We start from the raw sequence: 20,601 nt of genomic DNA on the forward strand, positions 1-20,601 counted from the left end.
CCTAGAAGCACGTGAGTGGCTCTTCAAATTTCAAAACCTCCATAGTTGGCAACACCTCGGCCGTGATCTTGGGTGGTTTTCGAAATTGCACCAGCAAAATGGGTAGGGTGTGATATGCATGCAAAATGCTCATGCCTAGTTCTCGGAGTGTGTGGAGGCCTGCTAATTATAGTCGACCCTTGTGTTCGAATTCCTAGGTGATAGGCGCTCGCCTTCGCCTATATAATCCACTCTCCGGGAGACCTTTCAGGTAAGTATTCTGGTGCTTTGACAGACCATCTCACTGTCATCCACTAAGAACCTCCTTTGTTCTCTGAGTATTATTCTGATTTAGGCATCAGAGGATCCCCCGCAGGACACACTTCGGCAAGAGGATTTCTTCGTGTTTGTTGTTCCAGGTCAGAGCTCGGCCGTGGACGAGGTTCCTGGACGCAGCCATCCATTCCAAACCGCGGCTTTGTACGATTTGAGTAGCTCATCACTGAGCCTTCCAACATCTCTCTCTCTCTTGGCGCTTGGGTCAAGCCGGTCCTTAGCGGCAACAAACATTATACTTCTCAGGAGTCAATTTTTGCATGCCCTCTTAATCTACCATGTAGAAACTGCAATGTGATCTTTTAATGTTTATTTGAGGAGGTTAATTGTGTAGGAAACATGTTATCTACCAAGTGTGCCTTTTTAGGAGGGAGAATGATGAACTAAACATTCAGATATTTACTTTTTGTACCAAAAAAAAAACATTTAGATATTTACTGCAACTTGTCTTCCTATAGACTTCACAAGGTGTAGTACTAGACTACCAGCTGGAATTGTTTTCTTGGGGTGTTCTACATACCTTTTGCACATAGACATGTTTCTTGATGCTTCCATCCTCTATTCAAACCATCACTTTTTGTTACTATCATATGGTTAAGCCAACAATAGATCAAAGTTATCTTGCATGTTCAAGTTTTATCTGTAGTTATTTTTTCCTAGATGAGACCAAAAGGAAACCTTAAAAACTGATTCACTACATGTGTGGTTCTAGTATACTGCAATACTACATGTTACTTATACAGGTGCTTCCTACGAACAACCGCTATCTTGATTGTTTTAGATAATTGTTTTGATGCTCCCAAACCAATGTCGACTAGAGCACCTGCAATTGATTCATATACTAAGGTTCCGATCATATCATTAATTGAATGAATATATTGGTTATTCCTTACTCCTAGCTTTCCCCTATACAATTAGTCTCTAAGAACTTAAATTGAACTTTAGAACAAAGACAGACAAATCCCTCTTAAAATAACTGGTATATTTGAAACAAGGTTTCCAAAATCTATCTTCTGATCCAATTTCTGTGGGTCCCTTTCTGTTCATTTTCATGAAGAGCTGCATCCTGTTTTGGCACGATTATTTTTCATTTCCATCATGTTAATTGCCATCTTTACTTTCTTGATAATTGGAAAAGGTTTAGGCCCATCTCCCTGTTGTATCAGCCTTTAGTCTTACATTGCACATTCATTTATGTTAACCAGTTCCCCCATCTTCCTTAGTTCAACCACCCTCTGTCCATAGCAATCTTTTTATTGTTATATGAAACTTATGATGCAGGACCATGAGGGGATGGCTTGCTAAAGCATTGATGAACCCAAGGGGCTGTGAGGTTAAGAATTAGGCCGTCCACATGGTTTACCTCCTTTTTCTGAAAAGAAAACTGAACAGATTTTTTTAAGGATTAGAAGATATTAAATGGGTGTAGTTTTGTTTTTCCTTCAAGTTTAGGAAATAGGTAGTGATCCCATGAAAATGATTGTTAGGGCTTTAGGTCTCAAAAAAGGAGTCCTTATATTGGCATGTCATCAGAATTTGGATTGCAGTTAATTGTTTCCTGTAGAAAGTAAACTTGGAGTGTGGGCTAAATAGTTTTGAAGAAAAATAAATTTAGTTATTAGCTTAGAGATATGGGAAACTGTGCTTATGTACAGATTTTGAAATTTAGTTCAAAGGACAGCAGATTCATGTTGAAATTGATACCAGCAATAACAGATAGAGGAGAGAAGAATTCAGCATTACTCATGGAAAAGATCTGGGAAAATACGGCAATCTTGATCAAATAACAACGACTATATAAGAAGATAAATGTGTTACAATATAAAGGAAAAATAGAGAAGAAATGGAGTTTAAGTTGAGAGGGAATAAAGAGGAGAGAGGAAACATTTGTTAAGAGAATTCAAAGAGGTGTCGTTTGTGCCACCATAAGTAGCCTTCCTACAATGCTGTTTTAAGCCGACTCTTATGGGCCTTCTGTAGACTTAGCCAACCCCTTTAAGTCTTCGAGTCTCATGAGGGCTTTTAACAGTTAAATGATAAACCTTTTTGTTCATGCGCCCATCAGTCGAGGGACATTTGCCCTTGAAAAAGTTGGCATTTGTTGTCACCTTGTGATAGCCGGTTATAGGTTATACTTAAAACCCAAGCTGGTCATGAAATTATCCTTATTTTTCTTCCAAACTTGTTGGCATTTGTTGTCACCTTGTAAGGTCCTAAACTTTTCGTTCCAAACTCATGATTAAGCAAACAGAACCTTCCATTGCGTATGATCTTGATTTAGATGCTTTCTTGTTTGATTTTTATTCCCATTACTTCTGCTTCGCCAAGGATTAAAATACCACATTTGCTGTTGTTTTGCTGGTCAGAAGCTCATACAGTTATTCATTTTGTGCCTCTGTTTTTGTGCTTGTCAGAAGCTTGCACGGATTTTCATATTGTGCCATGCTGGTCATGCGCCATGGACTATAGAATAAAAAAGAAACAGGTCTATGTTGGTGCATATCTGTATGTGTTAGCGTTTGATGATTTTAAGGATTAAGATATTGTGTTTTGGTGCCATGGTGACCTCTCACTTGCATGGTATATATTATGCGCCAGTGCTTGGCGTGCACGAAAACCATGGCATGCTAAGTATTGGAACACAGCCAGCATCCTGCAAGCGGTTCATGTCGGTAAGGTTCTGGCATAATGTGTGCTGGTCTGCTTTGTATTATCTTATTTGGCAATGTGTTGCTAAATCACTAATGTGGTAGGTTTGGGAAAAAAGGTGATGGCAGCTTAGATATGGACCACTAATATCATTAGCTTTTGGTTTCCACATATTTCTCTCTTAATTATTTTATATTCTGAAAATTATTTTGTTCATCTTAGTGTTCTCTTAAGTCTTATACATGTTATCCATTTACCATATTAAATCCAATAAATGCTAATTTATCTAAAAAATCCAACAAATGTTGCATTAATTTCATCAATTCATTCTACAGGATAACAAGGATGCACGGCATGTTAAGACATATGAGGTTGCACTCAAGGATAAAGACTTTGTTGAGGGTCCATGGTCACAAAATAATCTTGATAATGGGGCTGGTCTTCTAATACCTGTTCCTATGCCTCTTGGTGGTGTAATAATTATTGGGGAAGAAACAATCGTGTATTGTAGTGCGGCTGCATTTAAAGCTATACCAATCAGACCAGTAAGCTTTTTTGCCTGCTTGTTGTTTTCCTTTCCCTGTTTTACTTGCATGTTTTTATGTCCTTTTCCCTATTATTCTAACTTTGTCTGTTTTTGCCTAATCCATTGGTATGCTCTTAGTCTATTATAAGAGCCTATGGGAGAGTTGATGCGGATGGTTCTCGATACTTGCTTAGCGACAATGCAGGTCTTCTGCATTTACTCGTCATCACCCATGAGAGAGAAAGGTGAAGTGCATATTAATTTTTCAAAATGTTCCATTATTTGTTGAGGAAACTGCTCTCCTACCAGCAAAAGCTTTCACTAGAGCAGATTTATAACTGATGTGTTCCTCTTTATTTATTCATGTTATTTACTGAGCAATTTTATTTTCTTTTTTCTGTTGAATTAGGGTAACTGGACTCAAAATTGAACACTTAGGAGAGACCTCTGTGGCATCAACAATATCTTATCTTGATAATGCAGTTGTTTATGTTGGTTCAAGTTATGGAGATTCTCAGGTATAATAGTAATAAGATGCAGAAAACCACTGCTTTATATTTTACCTATATTGAGAAGCATTTGTTCTTATGGTTGTGGTATTTTTCCTAGAATATAGGAAGGTTTTGCTAAGTTGACTTCCTTTGATGTCTATTTCTATTGATTTGCTTGAATTAATAGTTTTCAGGTTGTTTTGGTACTTAAACGCCCTCCCCCCCCTTCCTCCTCTTTTTTTTTCTGCATGTTGTTTCTTTCAATGCATCACACTGAAATCTTGATTTGATCTTTCTTAATAGCTGATAAAACTGAATCTGCAACCTGATGCGAAAGGTTCGTATGTTGAAGTTCTTGAAAGATATGTCAATCTTGGGCCTATTGTGGACTTCTGTGTCGTTGATCTTGAGAGGCAAGGTCAGGGTCAGGTTGTTACATGCTCAGGAGCTTATAAAGATGGTTCCCTTCGCATAGTTCGGAATGGCATAGGGATTAATGAACAGGTCGGCCTATTTTTGTTATTCCCATCCTTTGAGATCATGGCTGCCTAGGTTCATTGGAATACTCCACTAATAATATCTTCATTTGTTATCAGGCATCTGTAGAACTTCAAGGCATCAAAGGATTGTGGTCTCTAAGATCTTCTACTAACGATCAATATGACACCTTCTTGGTTGTAAGCTTTATCAGTGAGACACGTATACTGGCAATGAATATGGATGATGAATTAGAAGAAACTGAGATAGAAGGATTTTATGCACAAGCGCAAACCTTGTTTTGCTACAATGCCATGCATGATCAACTTGTACAGGTTTAACTCCTAGCACAATTCAATATAGTTTTCTTCTACTTTGGATAGCATGCTACCATAATTTATGCTAATTAGACATATTCTATCCTATCATAGAGAACAATTGCATATTTTAAAAATGGCAATTACTTGCTGAAATATTCTACTGTTTATGAGCACACATATATATGGTTATGTGTATGTATCAGCATTTATTAGTTCGCCCTAAAACTATTGTCAGCAGACTGACATTTTCTGCAAACAGGTTACTGCTAACTCTGTTCGTTTAGTGAGTTCTACATCTCGGGAATTGCTGGATCAGTGGAATGCACCTTCAGGGTTCTCGGTCAATGTTGCCACTGCTAATGCCTCTCAGGTTCGTTGCCGACCTCATTCAAAGTCTTATTTTATTATACTGATTAGCGAGTGGTAAAAATTTGAAAATACTAGCCACTTTTGGAAGTCAAATATCAGAATGAATCCTAAAGTTTTCTTTAAAAACTGTATAAGAAATGCAAATAGATAAGGAAATATGGTGAGAATAAAAGCTCTAAAGTGAATAAAAAGGTGCTTGGTATTATCTTCTTTTTTGGATTTGGTGTCACTTTATATGTACATAGTGTCGATTCAGTTCACCTTGTGGTGCTCTAAAGTTCCATCAAGGTTCAAGACCGACTTAGCAATGATTATGGTTGTTGATGTGAATAAAACAAAATTTTCTATCAGATCTTGCAGTTTCATGATATTCTTGATGTTCTTACTGAAATTTTCTCTCCTCTCTCTAAGAATCAAATGTGTTGGAGACTGGAAATGTCTTTGCATTGAGAGGCTAATAAACATAACCATCAACCATGTCTCAAGTAATCAGGATTGGCTTTTTAAATCCCCATTTCCCTAGCTTTCCTATTTGGCGAGAGGCTAATATACTATATGCAAAAGTATAAGTAATTTTTGTGCAGTAAAGATTGCAGCCTTTTAATTGTGCTGGTTTGATCTCAACCTTTTGAATCTTATTACTGGCGCAAATGATCTGATCCAACTGAATAGCACTAGATTTTGTTAATTTGAGTCAACTATGAACAAAAACTCTTTCAAAAGAGAGTTATCATAGTCTTATCTTTCCTGGCTTTTTTCCCTCTTGTGCAAATTTTCCGTAGTGTCTACCATGGGTTGAATACCAGGCCCAACGTGGACCGGACCCAAGATTAACGATTTGATCGTGACCATCTACAAATCATCAAGTTTGTTGGAGATTCTTAGATCCTGATCATGTATGTATTCTCCTAATTTCGCACAAATATTTTCCAAGTTTTATGAGGCTTGTGATACTGATTTGGATCGTTGCTGTGGGTGAGATTTCAGAGGGGTTGCACATGAGCATATGACATTTTTTGATCAGTGGGATTATTTCAAATCTTGTTGATTAATCGTGTATGTAGAAAGGTGCTCACTTATTGATTATAATGGAAAGGTTCTCAAAGACGAGGGACTAAAGCTTTCGCTCCTAGATCCAACTCCCAGAAGTTTATTTTTTGTCAAGGTATTAGAAATTTTGCTCCAACTTTGACATTTTCCACTCTCCTTTGCAAGGTCTGCTGTACCGAAATTGGGGTCCGAATCAGTTGCCTGGTGGCATGGGTCGGTACGCCCCCGTACTGTTCCGTGCCGGGCTTGTACTGACACAATAGGGGAGGCAGGGGAGAGGAAGAACGGGAGAGAGAGAAAGAGAGAGAGAGAGAGAGAGAAGGGGGAGAGAGCGTAGCGGAGGCCGACGAGTTGTGTGGAGGAGGCAAAGGAGAGGCTCCGCCTCCGGGTCTCCTGTTTCGTTCGAAACAGAGAACTCGAAGGGTGCTCCTTTTTAATTTTGCGATTTTTAAATAAAATCGGCAAATAAGTGAAGTCGGCAAGCGATTTGCTGACTTCACAGGGGACCCAGAGGTAGAGCCCCTCCGGCTCGTCAGCCTCCGTGGTTTCCCTCGCAACTCGTCGGCCTCTGCGGCCATCTCTCTTCCTCTCCCTTCCCTGCTTGCTCTATATTTTCCTCTCTTTCCTTCTCCTTCTCTTCCGTCAATGACTTTTCATTTTGGTTGTTGAATCCATCTCGATTCGTCGCCGGTACAGCTCGGTACTCTTCGAACTGCCCGGTTCTGCCGACTATGCTCCTTTGCATAACAGTAGCAACATACTTTCCTTCTATATGTCTCACCTAACCTTGTTTCCATGGCAACACACCTTTCCATGTGTGATCATCCGAGATGCATAACCCAAAAAAATGCATGTAATTGCATGAATGACATGGCATGCTCTTCTTTCATACACCAACAAGAATTCTATTGCAATATCCATACATATACTCATCTATTCTCAAGTTCAGGTTCTCTCTGGTTTAGGATTGAACTGGAAAAGTCCAAGGTCCTGATCATGATCATCTGTGACTGGAAAGGTCCATGGTCCTCATCATGATCATCTTTGTATTATTCATTCTCAGCATGCTAGATGTATCTTAGTTTTGAAAGGTTCTCTTTTATTCCCTTATGAGATAACTCAATTCTGTCTTTGCCACCTTGACAACTTGCATAGGGTGAATTCCAATTTTTGTTCCTAATACATCCACATGGCTTAGGAAGGCCCTTGGTAATGGTATCATGAACCATTGATCATGAGAAAAATATCTTGTTAGAAAGATAAGTATGATGTGTCATTATGGTTGGTAATGGGCCAGGTTGGTCAAATTTCCTCCCTACCTAGGTCCAGATCAGAAAAATTCCAGATTTCAGACCAAGCACAAGCCTTGAAAGCTTTTATAAAGTTAGGGCTTATCCCAAAGCCCAAATAGGCTCGATTGGAGCCAAGCCTGAGCGGGCTGACTTGAGCCTAAACCCAAGCCTAGTATGGTGGACAGTGCATGCGACGAGAGAACGGTGGGGGCTTGGAGGAGCATGGCGGGGTGTTCTTAGGAGGAAAAGGTTGTCAAGGAAAGCTGAACCGAGCCAAACTTGCCGGTTCAACCCGAACCGAGCCAACCCAGTTGGAGACCAGGTCGGTTCGGCCTTAGAAAACAGGGGCCGGAACCGGCCAGAACAGGACGGAGTTGGACGGTTCCATCCGGTTCGACTCGATTCGAACCGGTACCGACCTGTGCCGGATGTTGACCAGTACGAGTCTCGGTACCGGTTCGGCAAACCTTGGGCTAAAGCACTAGATGATAGAACGGTTCTCAAGCTTGGTTATAGGGCATCCACATCGGGAGAGGATGAGCAGCACGACAAGGGAACCATCCTCTAGAGCTTGGCATGGAGGCATTTGTAGTCGCTTTGAATGGGAGACTATTGATGTCCTTCCAAACAATTGTGGTGGCAACATTTGGAGTGGAGAGGGCCTTGCGAAGCTGCAATAGTGAGGATTGCGGCTAAAATAGTAGGGCTAGAAGGGCCACTAGGAGATGATGCTGAAAGTGCATGAGAAGATGTGGATGAGGGGGTCGAGGGTGGCATAGAGGGAGTGCCGGCAAGGATTGCAAGAAGCTAGAATTACGCTTAGGCTTCGGGTTTTGCTTGGGCATCGTGGTGGGGACCTAGGAGGAGAAGCGCATGGGAGTGAGGGAGAAGGAGCTAGGAGGGAAAGGAGGGTGGTATGAGATGTCCAATCCTAAGTTCCCCTAAATGGGTTTGGGGGCAAGTCGAGCTGGATCGAGCTCTGAGTCAAGCTTCTTGCTCGGCTAAATTTTCATTCGGGCTCTAAAACCTGACCCAAACCTTCTCGAGCTAGGCCCAAAGCTCGGAAGCCAGCCGAACCTAGGGCCATTTCCAGCTCTATTATCTTACCATATGCTCCCAGTTACTTGGAACTGAAACATCTTCTAGGGCAGTGTCACCTGTTCTTCAAACTATTTTGCAGGAAAAAAAATTATTTCTAGGATAAAAAAGTTGGTCACAAATAGCCATGACCAATGTTGTTAAGATTGGGATCAAATTATAAATCGTAAAAGGAGTTAGATCAGATTGTGAGATGTTTTTTAGATTTTTTTAAACAATATGAAAAAAAATTTAAAAACTAAAAAGTAAGTAACAAGTAGTAGAAATGGAAAAAGTTGAATATGAGTGAGAAATCTACTATTTAACAACATTATTTAACAATATTTAGCACATAAAAGGAAGAAAACAGGGTTGAGTTTCCTTAAAATAAGAAAATAGGGTTGAGGAGAGGTGAAGAGATGGAGTAATAGTAAAATGGAAGAATTTGAAAAAAGGAAAAGAAACAAGGGGACTACAACAAGTTATTTGATTAATCTTCCTCACAGAAATCTCTGTCCAATCAACCCGCTGCAGCTGGATATAGATATTCTTGTAATGGACTCCATCAGACTCATTTCCTGATCTTACAAGGACATTGACAGAATAAAGAACTGACCACTACTTTCTTGATATTGGGTGAACAGGTATGGGTCAGAATTCTTCTTATTAAGAAACTAGATGTGTGATAGATTATTATTTTGAGAAAACCAGATGGCCATTTATTCATACCTGAATTTGAATGCAAATAGAACTCAATTTGCTTTCAAATGGAACTCTTCAAAAGAAAGATAATTCAAGCACTCTAAAACTGCTTTTAATTGTGCCAAAATCAGCAAAAGAAATCAACTAGATTCCTTTTCAGGCGAAAACAGGGATGAGATCAGTGTTCATGCATAAAGCAGAGATGACACCCTGTTTTTGTGCACAGACAGAACCTCAAGGCATTTTTCATTTGGACTGGATGATTTGCAGTTTGGATCAGATGATCCAAAATTGGGTCATCCAATTTTTCTCGATTTTGATCGAGTGATCCAATTTGGCTCAATTTTTGGGTTTTTGATCCGGATCATATGATCTAAATTGTGGATCCGACGATCTTTTTTTATTTGGACTGGATAATCTGCAATTTGGATCAGATGATCCAAAATTAAGTCATCCAATTTTTCTCAATTTTGATCAAGTGATCCAATTTAGCTTAATTATTTGGTTTTTTGATCCGGATCATATGATTTGGATTGTGGATCCGACGATCTTTAATTCATTACTTTGATCATCTTATGTGACAATTATAATAGTCACTGATTGGACAATGGTTTTTTCATTTGTCATGCAAGGGCTTGAGTACTGGACGATTTTAGAGTTTTACATTATGCCTGGTTCTGCATAGATGCAGTTCCTGTAACCGAACAGCTGGTCAAGTTGTAAAAAGCTTGGATAATTCCACAACTAATATGCTAATTGGATTTACCTCGGTGATTAGCAAACTTGAATCCATCTTAATCACTTCAGGCCTACCAATCTCATTTATATCCCTATCATTATGACCAGACCATTGCCAATTGAACCGAGTTCATATGCCACAGAATGACCTATCTTCTTTTTTTTTTTTTGAGTGAAACAAATAGGCAATTGTTGATTTAGTTAGTTAATTGAATTAGAGCTGAGACTATCTTTGGCAAACCCACTTGGACTCATCTAGATCATGTACAGGATCAGAACATACAAGCATGCAAAGGATTGCTCACACTTTAAAAACGATAAGAAAATAAAAGACATGGATTGGGCCTATGAATTGTTTTTTTATTTTGACTATTTTTTATATGTAATAACAAAAAATGCCCTTCCTGTCATAACTAAACAGGGTTTTAAGGTTAAGGGCAAAACAATATTTGTAAGCTGGTTCAATAAACATCCAATTCTTTAGGAAGCAGTCGATCACTGATTTATTGAAAAATTGCTGTTTCAAGTAATTCTTTCTTTGGTTACATGGAGCTGCTTTAAGAATTGGAATGAATAGGGGACTAGTTCACTGATTTTTCAATCCGAGTAGCCAGCTTGGTCCACTTCTGTTAACAATTATTTTCTCTCTAATTTAAAGCATTCACATGAATCTTGAGCCAAGTCTGCAGTCCTTCAAGAGTGTTACTTAATTGCGCCTTTAAGTTTCTTAAAGCTTTGGAAGATGGTGCATAGAGAGTCTAATTGGAATTGGTGGTATGTCCCCACATCCATTCTATTGAAAAGTGGGAGTCTGTTTTTGTGATGTTGATAGTAATCTCTTTTAACACTTACATTGCCAAGCTTGAACATCAGTCCTATCGGATCTTTGCAACTCCCATCACTGATTGAATAGTTACTTCTATAACTTTGCTAACACATTCAGCAATTTAAAGAATCTCATCTTGTTTCATATTTGTTTGGGCCTCAGCAGGTCAAGTTTTTCCCTCTAAATTTGTATATGTATACAGTTAAGTTCTTTTTGAGTTGAGCTTGCATGGGCTAGTATAACAAGTAGGCTTAGCCTTCATTGCCTTAACCATGAAGGGCTCAAAGTCTAGTTGGAATGCCCAAAACAGGCTTTCTAATTGCCAACCTAAAGTCCTGCGCAATTGCATGGGACCTAGCTATACGGCCTTCGAAGGTCAAACCTAAGGGTGTAATCGAGCTGAGCTGAGTCGAGTAGCTATAGGCTTGAGTTTGACTTGATTTAAAATACTCAGGCTTCAAACTCGACTCAAGATCGATCAAACCTTAATATCCAAGCTCGAATTCGACTGGATTAAAAAAAAACCAATATTTGAGATCGACTCGACTCGACTCGAATATCAACCCAGCGATACTTGAGCTTGAGTTCAAGCTCGAATTCGAGTCTTGGATGTAATTCAAAAATATGCCTAAAACAAGATATAACATAATATTATATTTTAAAATATTACATTAATAATATATATTATAAGTGAAATATGATATTATTAAAATATATATACTCGACTAGGCTCGCTAGCCTTTAAGTTGAGTATTTTGCTACTTGAGCTCAGTAACAACCGAGTTGAGTTGGCTCGAGCGACTCGGGAGCTACTCGGCTCATTTGCACCCCTAGTCAAACCATCCAAGGCTAGATAGGAGCACGGTCCAAGAGAGCAAGTAGCTTTGCCATTAATTGGCATTGCAATGTCTTCACTAATGAGGCACATCTTCCTCGGAAAAGGCATGGCTTCACTGTACAAGCTCCAATCTGGTTGAATGTCCATCAAATATGGAACTGTGTAGCAGGAAACCTATTTAAAAACAAGACCAAAAGTGCTACTATGCCAGAGTTTCATCTGGTAAGGTTCACTTCACACCAAGCGATAGAACGAGATAATAGAAAAAAAAACACAATCAAGAAGTCCAACCCTATGAGGGACGATCTAGCTGTCATAGTTGGCCTTCACATGAATGCTCAAAATTTTAGTCAAACAAGTCTAAGAACAATGTGCTGATAATCTAAGTGCCATAGTATGCCCTGACATGACAGAAGTCAAACTTTTAGCTTGTAGATTGGGGGCCAAGAAAAGAGGCAAAGGAGAACAATATCTACCTAGATGGAGCCAAATCTGCATAACAACTATAATAAAATAGAAGTCCCCATAAAAACTTCAGCACTTGAAGAGAAAGATGAATCTTTTGATTGCGAAAGCAAGGGCATGGGTGTCCCATTAAATATGTGCATGAAAAAAACATAGAAACAAACAAAACAACATAAAAGAACGCTTTGATGAGGTACAATCCGTGCATCTGCTTCACTAGCTGCTTAGCAAACAATAAAACCAATTCCTTGGTCAGGGAAGATCTTGCTACCAAGAAGGTGATATTACTTCCTCCAAGTTGTTGAATTTAAGTGAATATTATTTGTACAATTGCATTCCTACACTGCTAAAAGGGAAAAAAGTAACACTAAAGAGAAAATAATGCAGGGGAAAGAAAGGTAAATTAAAGGAAATCTCTGTAGGAAATCTTCACATCTTTTTGTGAATTTACCACCCAATTTTCTTATTCCAAGGCGAAAACAACTTTAATGTGATTATTTTTGAAAAGCATGTGACGTTCTTCAAGGACTCTTACGTGCATTACATCTTTGGTCATACATGCTTCCTAGTATTCTTGATTTTAGGCACATACTCTTTTTTCTTTAATTTTTGAGAGCAACCATTTCCCTCTAGGAAGCTATGCTTTTTCATTGTTTCCTGAGTGATAGTGCCGACTACCAAAGGCTGTTATTGAAAACACATAGGTGATCATAATTATTGAAATAGTCCAAAGAGAGACCAGTCTTAAGATGCATGCAAGACATTGGATCTCTCAAAACTTGGTCATCCCATTCTTACCCGATGCATCTCTAAGATGTATTGATTGGGATATCGTGACAAAGGATTGAAATACCAGTACCAAGGGTGGTACCGGTTTTTCCTTAGCAATGGTACAATACCAACCCATACCATACTGACTCACGAGACAGCGGTGCATACTAACTCTTGAGACTGATGTGGAGCAATACCATAACAGTACACAAACTTGAGTTTTTTTCTTTCTATTTTTTGATTTTGGTGTGTAATATGGTTATTTAGTCAGTCTTGTTTTGTTGTCTGATGTGCAATATGGATATGAATTGAATTGAAGTTCATTGTTTGTCTGTTGTATTAATCTGATTGGTATTTGTTGTACTGCAGCACAATCAACTATGAGAGTGAATTGCCTTTAGCACAAGGAATAAATGTTGTTCACTAGTCCTTACCACTCATGGTCAAAACACATAACTATTTGGACCAAGGTTTTAAATACTGCTAGGATGATGAGGTGTTCCACCATCCCGATCATTCAAATGGGGCATTGTCCACTGTCCCTAGTGTTAGGATGGGATGGGTTGAGTTGGAAAATGGACTGAGATGGATGGGACATCCACTATCTTAAGTGTTGGTATGCGACCATCCCATTCTATGGAAAAGTCATGATGGGCCCATTTATAGATATAGATGGATGCAAAGCCGAAAAGGTTTTGCTGCCGAGAACGTCGGCAACTCAATATTCGGAGGTTTTTGATCGAATATCATGTGGATTTTCCATTAGATTTGGCAATAGTTTCATTGAATTTCTATATTTCTGTAGTTGAATTGTTTTAGCATATTTCCGTTTATTATTGAGTTGGATAATTCTAATTCTAGTATGATTTTCTATCAAGTTTGTTGCTTGATTAATTATTTCACACTTTAGGATGCATCAGCCAATGTGGACCTCTACATTTAAAAAAAAAAAATTGTTGCGCTGTCCGTTACAAGCTTGGCTTTGACCAAATTAGCCTTTGTACTGGCTCGTATCGATTGGGGTGGTAGGTTTGTCCATTTCCATGCCTTTTTTTAATGTCGTCTTGATCAAGACGGGCTTTGTACTATATGCTTGGTGTCAGTCAATGCTGATCAGGATGGCCGACATGTCCCAATCTTGGAATATTTCATCGGTCCAGCTCCTATATTTGTGCCGATTGGCATTGGAATAGTATGGTAACGATGATACCATCCCATTCCACTGGTTTTGAATCCATGGTTCTAACACTTAGGATAGTCTGGCATCCAAATAATTCATTGGGATGTTCTTTATTTATTTATTTTATTTTTCTCTTTTATATTTTAGTAGTTTTTGAAGGCTCTCTTGTTATTTTATTTGAACTAATAACTTTTTTTATTCATGATATGATTGATACATGCTATTTTTTAAATTTATTGTGATTTTTATTTTTTTCAAACCATAAGTGTTGATACCAACACCGACACCATAAACCAAGTTATTTAAGAGACTAAAAGTATCTAAAAGTTCAATGAAGAAAAAAACAACGAAGAAAATAAAAGAAAAGGGTGTTCTAGTGTTTCACCGGGATTTAAATCCGTTTTGAGTGTCGGGATGGGAGTGGCCCAATACCATACTGACTTGTCGTCGGACCAATGTGGATACCATTAATGGGATTTATCCCTTGGCTAGTTCTTTTTTTATTGTTTCACTTGTATATGATATTATACAAAATTTTAGGTCCTGTTTGATATTTCTTCATTTTCTGTTTTGGTTATCAAAACATGAAGAAGAAAAATGTGCTGGACCAGACTCCTGTTGGTTGAAGCCTGTTTGCTTTTTCAACTTGGGTTTTTTTTTCTTTTGGGAAAATCTTCAATGGCTTTGGAAGCAAAGATTTATTGCTTTCAGATATGAGTGAAAATAGAAGCAAGGAATAGCGGAAGTTAACAGTGTCTTCCACATCAATCTCCATTTGGGATATTAGTAAAGAAAAAAAAAGGTGGTGCTAAAGGAGGATTTATTCTAAGACTTCTCGACCTGAATCTGTGTTCTTTATTATTTTCTAGTTAAACAGAACTTCATATGATATTTACTGAACATGTTTACCTGAGCATGATCTTTGACATATCACGAACTGCAGGTTTTATTGGCAACTGGAGGTGGGCATCTTGTTTATATAGAAATTGGGAATGACAAGTTGGTTGAAACAAAACACATACAGCTGGACTATGAAATTTCTTGTCTTGACATAAATCCAATTGGTGAAAATTCTCATTACAGTTCACTAGCAGCGGTAGGAATGTGGACGGACATAAGTGTTAGGATATTTTCACTACCAAGCTTGGAACTGCTCACGAAGGAAAATTTGGGTGGAGAGATCATTCCTCGGTCTGTTCTTCTATGTACCTTTGAAGGGGTATGCTCTTTCAGCCACACTTCTCCTAAAGAGTTTTCTGTTTAATTGTAAATAATAATGCATCTGTCAACCTGTATGTACTTTTTGTTCTTCAGGTGTCCTATCTGCTATGTGCTCTTGGAGATGGGCACCTGTTCAATTTTCTATTGAACACAAGTACTGGTGAATTGTCTAATAGAAAAAAGGTTTCTCTTGGGACACAACCTATCACACTCCGTACGTTTTCTTCAAAGGATACTACACATGTATTTGCTGCATCTGATAGACCAACAGTCATCTACAGCAGCAACAAGAAGTTACTTTATAGTAATGTAAATTTGAAAGAAGTTAGTCATATATGCCCTTTTAACTCGGCTGCTTTTCCAGACAGGTTCTCCCTCCCCCCCCCCCCCCCCTGTGCTTGCGCATGTGCATATGTGAAATATTGCTCAAGATTTCGATGCTTAAATTTCAACCAATTTGTCACTATTCACTATTTTCTCTCTTTGTAATGCTGACTTTCTTTTTGTTATGTTATAGTATTTAATAAATTTTTTCCAGGTTCTTCTTTCCTGTTGTCCTACCATTGTAGGACAAAGATTAAAATTTGTCCCACATTGTGATTTTGTTAACTGTATAGGAAATTTAATGTTTCTTGATGCTCAAGCCTTTAATATTCTATAATATTGTGTGTTTTTATTGCTCCAGTATACAAAAACTGGACTCTTTTAACAATGAATTCCTGAGTTTTTGCCTCACTGATGCATGTATGCAAATTTTTTTTATCATGCTCTTGATCTTAAATCTTTTTCTGCAAAAGAATCAAAATTTTTTCTATGGAACTCTTGCAAAAGCAAGTGGCAGTTGACTGTGGAGAGCTGCTGTCTTGCTTCCTCATACTATCAGGTTTTCTTGCCTGTGTGAATCGGAATTTTTAGTATGCACTTGTATTTCCTACCCAAAGGCTGTGCCAATGTCATAAGCTATAGTGGATTTTTCTGGAAGATATGCTTGATACTTTTCCTTTTTTTTTCTCTCTTTTTTCGCTGTTTCATGTGTTGACAAGTGCCTCTTAGGTGTCTGTATTTGCTTTCACCTTTTTTAATCATGCTGATATCTGGTAGACAATGTTAATTTTGTTTTGAGGCATTCTAAGTTGTTTATGCTTGTGAACATGATTCTTTCTAGTTCAATTTAATGCTTATTAGTTTTCAAACAGCCTTGCAATTGCTAAAGAAGGTGAACTTTCAATTGGAGCCATTGATGACATCCAAAAGCTTCACATTCGTACAATCCCTCTAGGGGAACATGCTCGACGTATCTGCCATCAGGAGCAGTCTCGAACATTTGCCATCTGTAGTCTCAAGAACTGCCAGACTAGCACCGAGGAAGCTGAAATGCACTTTGTTCGGTTATTGGATGATCAATCATTTGAGTTTATATCAACCTATCCACTTGATACATATGAATATGGCTGCTCCATTATTAGCTGTTCCTTCTCAGATGACAACAATGTTTATTACTGTGTGGGAACTGCTTATGTGTTGCCTGAGGAAAATGAGCCTAGCAAGGTAAGCTTTTAAGCATACAGTTTTAAAATTTAAATTTTCTTTTGGGAAGAGGTATATGTACTTTGCAGTTTATTTATCTTCCATCAATCAACCAATTAATCATAACTCTTCTTTACGTGCTTTTCTTCTCTGCCTAAATCTTCAATAAGTGTGCACAACTTTCCCTCTCTATTCTCCATTCTGGTGAGATTTAAGTTTGCCAGTCATACAATAAGAGAAGTATAATAAATTATTCCTGTTTCTGTGAACACTTAGCATCACACCAATAATCTACTGCGGATGTGCCATGCCCAAAGTTTTGTCGTAATGCAAATACCCATGGGTTTAATAATCATCTACCTTGATGTTGTTCATGACATTGTTTTTGATTTATCTGATTTTGGCATAAAGTTATGTATGATTATTTTATTTTTAAAACAATCTTCATGTTCTCTGATAATTCTTGTAGGCAATGCTTGCTTCATGTAGCATGTTCAGTCCCGTTATAAATTTGTCATAGTTTATTGCTCTTATGTGCTTGTGCTCACAATGATATGGCTGGTCCAAATTCATTGTAGGGGCGGATCCTGGTTTTTGTAGTGGAAGACGGGAAACTACAGTTGATTGCTGAAAAGGAAACGAAGGGAGCTGTTTACTCTCTCAATGCTTTCAATGGAAAAATGCTGGCTGCTATCAATCAGAAGATTCAGTTATACAAATGGATGCTCCGGGATGATGGATCTCGTGAGCTGCAATCTGAATGTGGACATCATGGGCACATACTTGCCTTGTATGTTCAAACTCGTGGCGATTTCATCATAGTTGGTGATCTGATGAAGTCTATATCCTTATTGTTGTATAAGGTACGCAGGCCTTCTATCTGCACTGGTTCACAGGACATCACTGGAATCATCATTAGTACGTTGCCCATAATATCTGATAAAATTACAGTCCAGATTCTTCTCACCATCTCACAACATCAATTCATTAGATATTTTTCATTCATTGGTTCAGATTGAATTTAAACCATCTAACAGAGAAATAGGAGCCTTTTATATGTATTTCTTTTTACACTAAGAGCAGTTTCCTTTTAACTTTTGGGCTATCATGCACACAGACCTGAACCATGGTGCTCAAAATAAATTAAAACGTGGAGTTTTCGTAAGGGAAGCTTAGTTTAGCATAAAAGGAAACCTATAGATCATATCTCTACTTTCTCAGACCTGAAGCTGCTATTTTCCTTTCTAGTTTTCCAACTATGGGCCTTTCTTCTAGATTGATATATAGAATTTCATATAAATAAAGTATCTGTTCAGGCCGATGTTGTGTGATGCATTGTTGTGCTCTCTCACAATATCAATTGTGGACTAGAACACAAGACATGATTAATCATGCAGCAATTGGCCATGTCTGTTCAGCTTATATTTGAATTCTTTGTATATTTGTGTATCTTAGCATGAGGAGGGTGCAATCGAGGAGCTAGCCCGCGACTACAATGCAAACTGGATGACTGCTGTTGAGATTCTCGACGATGACATCTACCTTGGTGCTGAGAACAATTTCAACCTCTTTACAGTCCGCAAGAATAGTGATGCAGCAACAGATGAGGAGCGGGGCCGGCTTGAGGTAGTTGGGGAGTACCACCTTGGTGAGTTTGTCAACCGGTTCCGGCATGGCTCGCTTGTCATGCGCCTTCCAGACTCAGAGGCTGGCCACATACCGACAGTCATCTTCGGTACTGTCAATGGGGTGATTGGTGTTGTTGCTTCTCTCCCTCATGACCAATATGTGTTCCTAGAGAAACTTCAGTCCAACCTCGTGAAGGTTCTAAAGGGTGTAGGTGGGTTTAGCCATGAGCAGTGGCGTTCATTCAACAACGAGAAGAAGACAGTAGATGCTAGGAATTTCTTGGATGGAGACTTGATCGAGTCGTTTCTTGATCTTAGCCGCAGTCGAATGGATGAGATCTCGAAGGCAATGGGGGTTTCAGTTGAGGAGCTGTGCAAGAGAGTTGAGGAGCTGACAAGATTGCATTAAAAATGTAAATCCCCCTCCTTGTCTCTCTCTGTGTGTTTTTAGGTGAAGCCTTTTTCTTGGTTGTAGCCCCAGGACAATTTGCTGTTTTTTAGTTTACCAAGGATGAAAATCCAGTGCTGCTTATTGTATTTTATTTAGTTTAAATCGTGTACGAGTATTTTGTAATGCATGCTATGGTTGCATTTGGAAGCGACAGTTATATTTGAGTTTGTTTCTATTATCTTTCCTGGGGCTGGGATGGCTATAATTCAGTGGTAATACATTTGGGGGCATTTTGACTGATGAAGTGACGGAAACATCATGCTTGATGCACTATTCTGTGTTCTATTTGCCTGGGGAAGGGAACATTGAGAGATTTCGTTGATTGTGACTGGAGCAGGGTTTGCAATTCTTTTGTAATTTTGAGAGATTTTGTTGGTCAAATGCATATGTAGGAAATGCTTCAAATAATTGAGGTGTGGATTTTAGATGTTGCAGGTTTTTACAGGACCGGTGGAGAACATCGAGGAGTATCGTGGGCAACTTTATTCAGCCCTAGGCTTCATCTCCAAAATGCCATAAGGTTTTCATTTCCGCCGTTATTTCATTGCTGCAGGTGCTGATTCATATAAAGCCGAGATATATTGACCGACATTTTATCAAAATATTGATCAAAATTTTCTTTTTTTTGCTTTTTATAATTTTGAAATTATATTTTGATGCTTGATCATTTAAAATAAGTTGCTAAATGTATCACTCATAGTAACCGAGATCTTGGGAGGCCGAGATTTCTAGTAGGATCTTGGGACTGGACTTCTTGTGAGTCTTGGTCTGCTTGTGCTCTGTATCAGTGAAAACAGGACGATAGCCGGCATAACCCAATTTTTCCATCAAAGCACATGGAAGAAAGTTGTAGATACACTAATAATCTGATGTAATGGATTCCGTGGTTATTATAATTGATCATACAATGGCAATGGTAGATTTTGTTTATTCCCTCTAGCGTATGACTTTGTTGGGAAAAAAATGTTAAGCCTTTAATATGAAAAAAACATATATATGACGGTAAAGTAATGGTGTTACTTGACAAGATCACAAAACATGGTATACCTTATTAGTTTTAGACGATGATCTTAGTCCTTTTGGATATTATCATTATTATAAAAATCTAAACAATTAATGATCATTGAACTGCCGGTATGGCCATTATATTATACTTATTATAACCGTCGTAATGTAGTGATTACGGCCAAGCCCTAAAAATGAACCATCTAATCATGTATAAGAACACTCAACCAACAGTTCTTGTTATGACTGCATATATGGAACCATACGGACGGGATAAATAATACGGGCCTCCCATAACTTTAAGCATGAGAAAACGAAAGTTCCCTATTTCAACTTGGAACAGTCTTGAGCTGAGGTTGCAACTAGCCATGCTGGCTCAGAATAAGGCTGCAAATTGGATGGGTTAGCCCGTGATCCAAATCTAATTTCAGACAACAAAAAATGTACCACCCTGGTCTACTCTCGAGTCACATTTTGAATATCTTTTCTAATTCAGTGAATGAACTTTTCATTTAAATTAATTCATCTTTTTCCATCTCTACAGCTACATCTTCTTTTATATATTTCATATAAATTATATTTAAATATTTACATCTTATTGTTTGTTTAACCTGAAGTGCACACACACATATACAAACACATATATATATATATATATTAAAAATGATAATCATATATATATA

General features: G+C 38.2%; 1 protein-coding gene across 1 annotated transcript in view; it reads left to right on the forward strand.

Annotated features, from left to right (window-relative positions):
• Positions 1-19,086, forward strand: part of LOC103696820 (DNA damage-binding protein 1a) — a 35,828-nt gene extending 16,742 nt beyond the window's left edge. Inside the window, exons 9-19 of the mRNA XM_088710850.2 lie at positions 3,300-3,509; positions 3,629-3,735; positions 3,900-4,008; positions 4,285-4,485; positions 4,578-4,793; positions 5,038-5,148; positions 15,030-15,305; positions 15,401-15,675; positions 16,504-16,855; positions 17,413-17,697; positions 18,290-19,086. Of these exons, the coding sequence (XP_088566976.2) occupies positions 3,300-3,509; positions 3,629-3,735; positions 3,900-4,008; positions 4,285-4,485; positions 4,578-4,793; positions 5,038-5,148; positions 15,030-15,305; positions 15,401-15,675; positions 16,504-16,855; positions 17,413-17,697; positions 18,290-18,871 (2,724 nt within the window). The 3' untranslated portion in view covers positions 18,872-19,086. The remainder of the gene's footprint in view (positions 1-3,299; positions 3,510-3,628; positions 3,736-3,899; positions 4,009-4,284; positions 4,486-4,577; positions 4,794-5,037; positions 5,149-15,029; positions 15,306-15,400; positions 15,676-16,503; positions 16,856-17,412; positions 17,698-18,289) is intronic.
• Positions 19,087-20,601: the final 1,515 nt, after the last annotated feature.

The sequence above is a fragment of the Phoenix dactylifera genome, chromosome 14 (assembly GCF_051530095.1).
Source record: "Phoenix dactylifera cultivar Ajwa chromosome 14, Ajwa_hap1_PhDact_Kaust_v1.1, whole genome shotgun sequence".
NCBI lineage: Eukaryota > Viridiplantae > Streptophyta > Magnoliopsida > Arecales > Arecaceae > Phoenix > Phoenix dactylifera.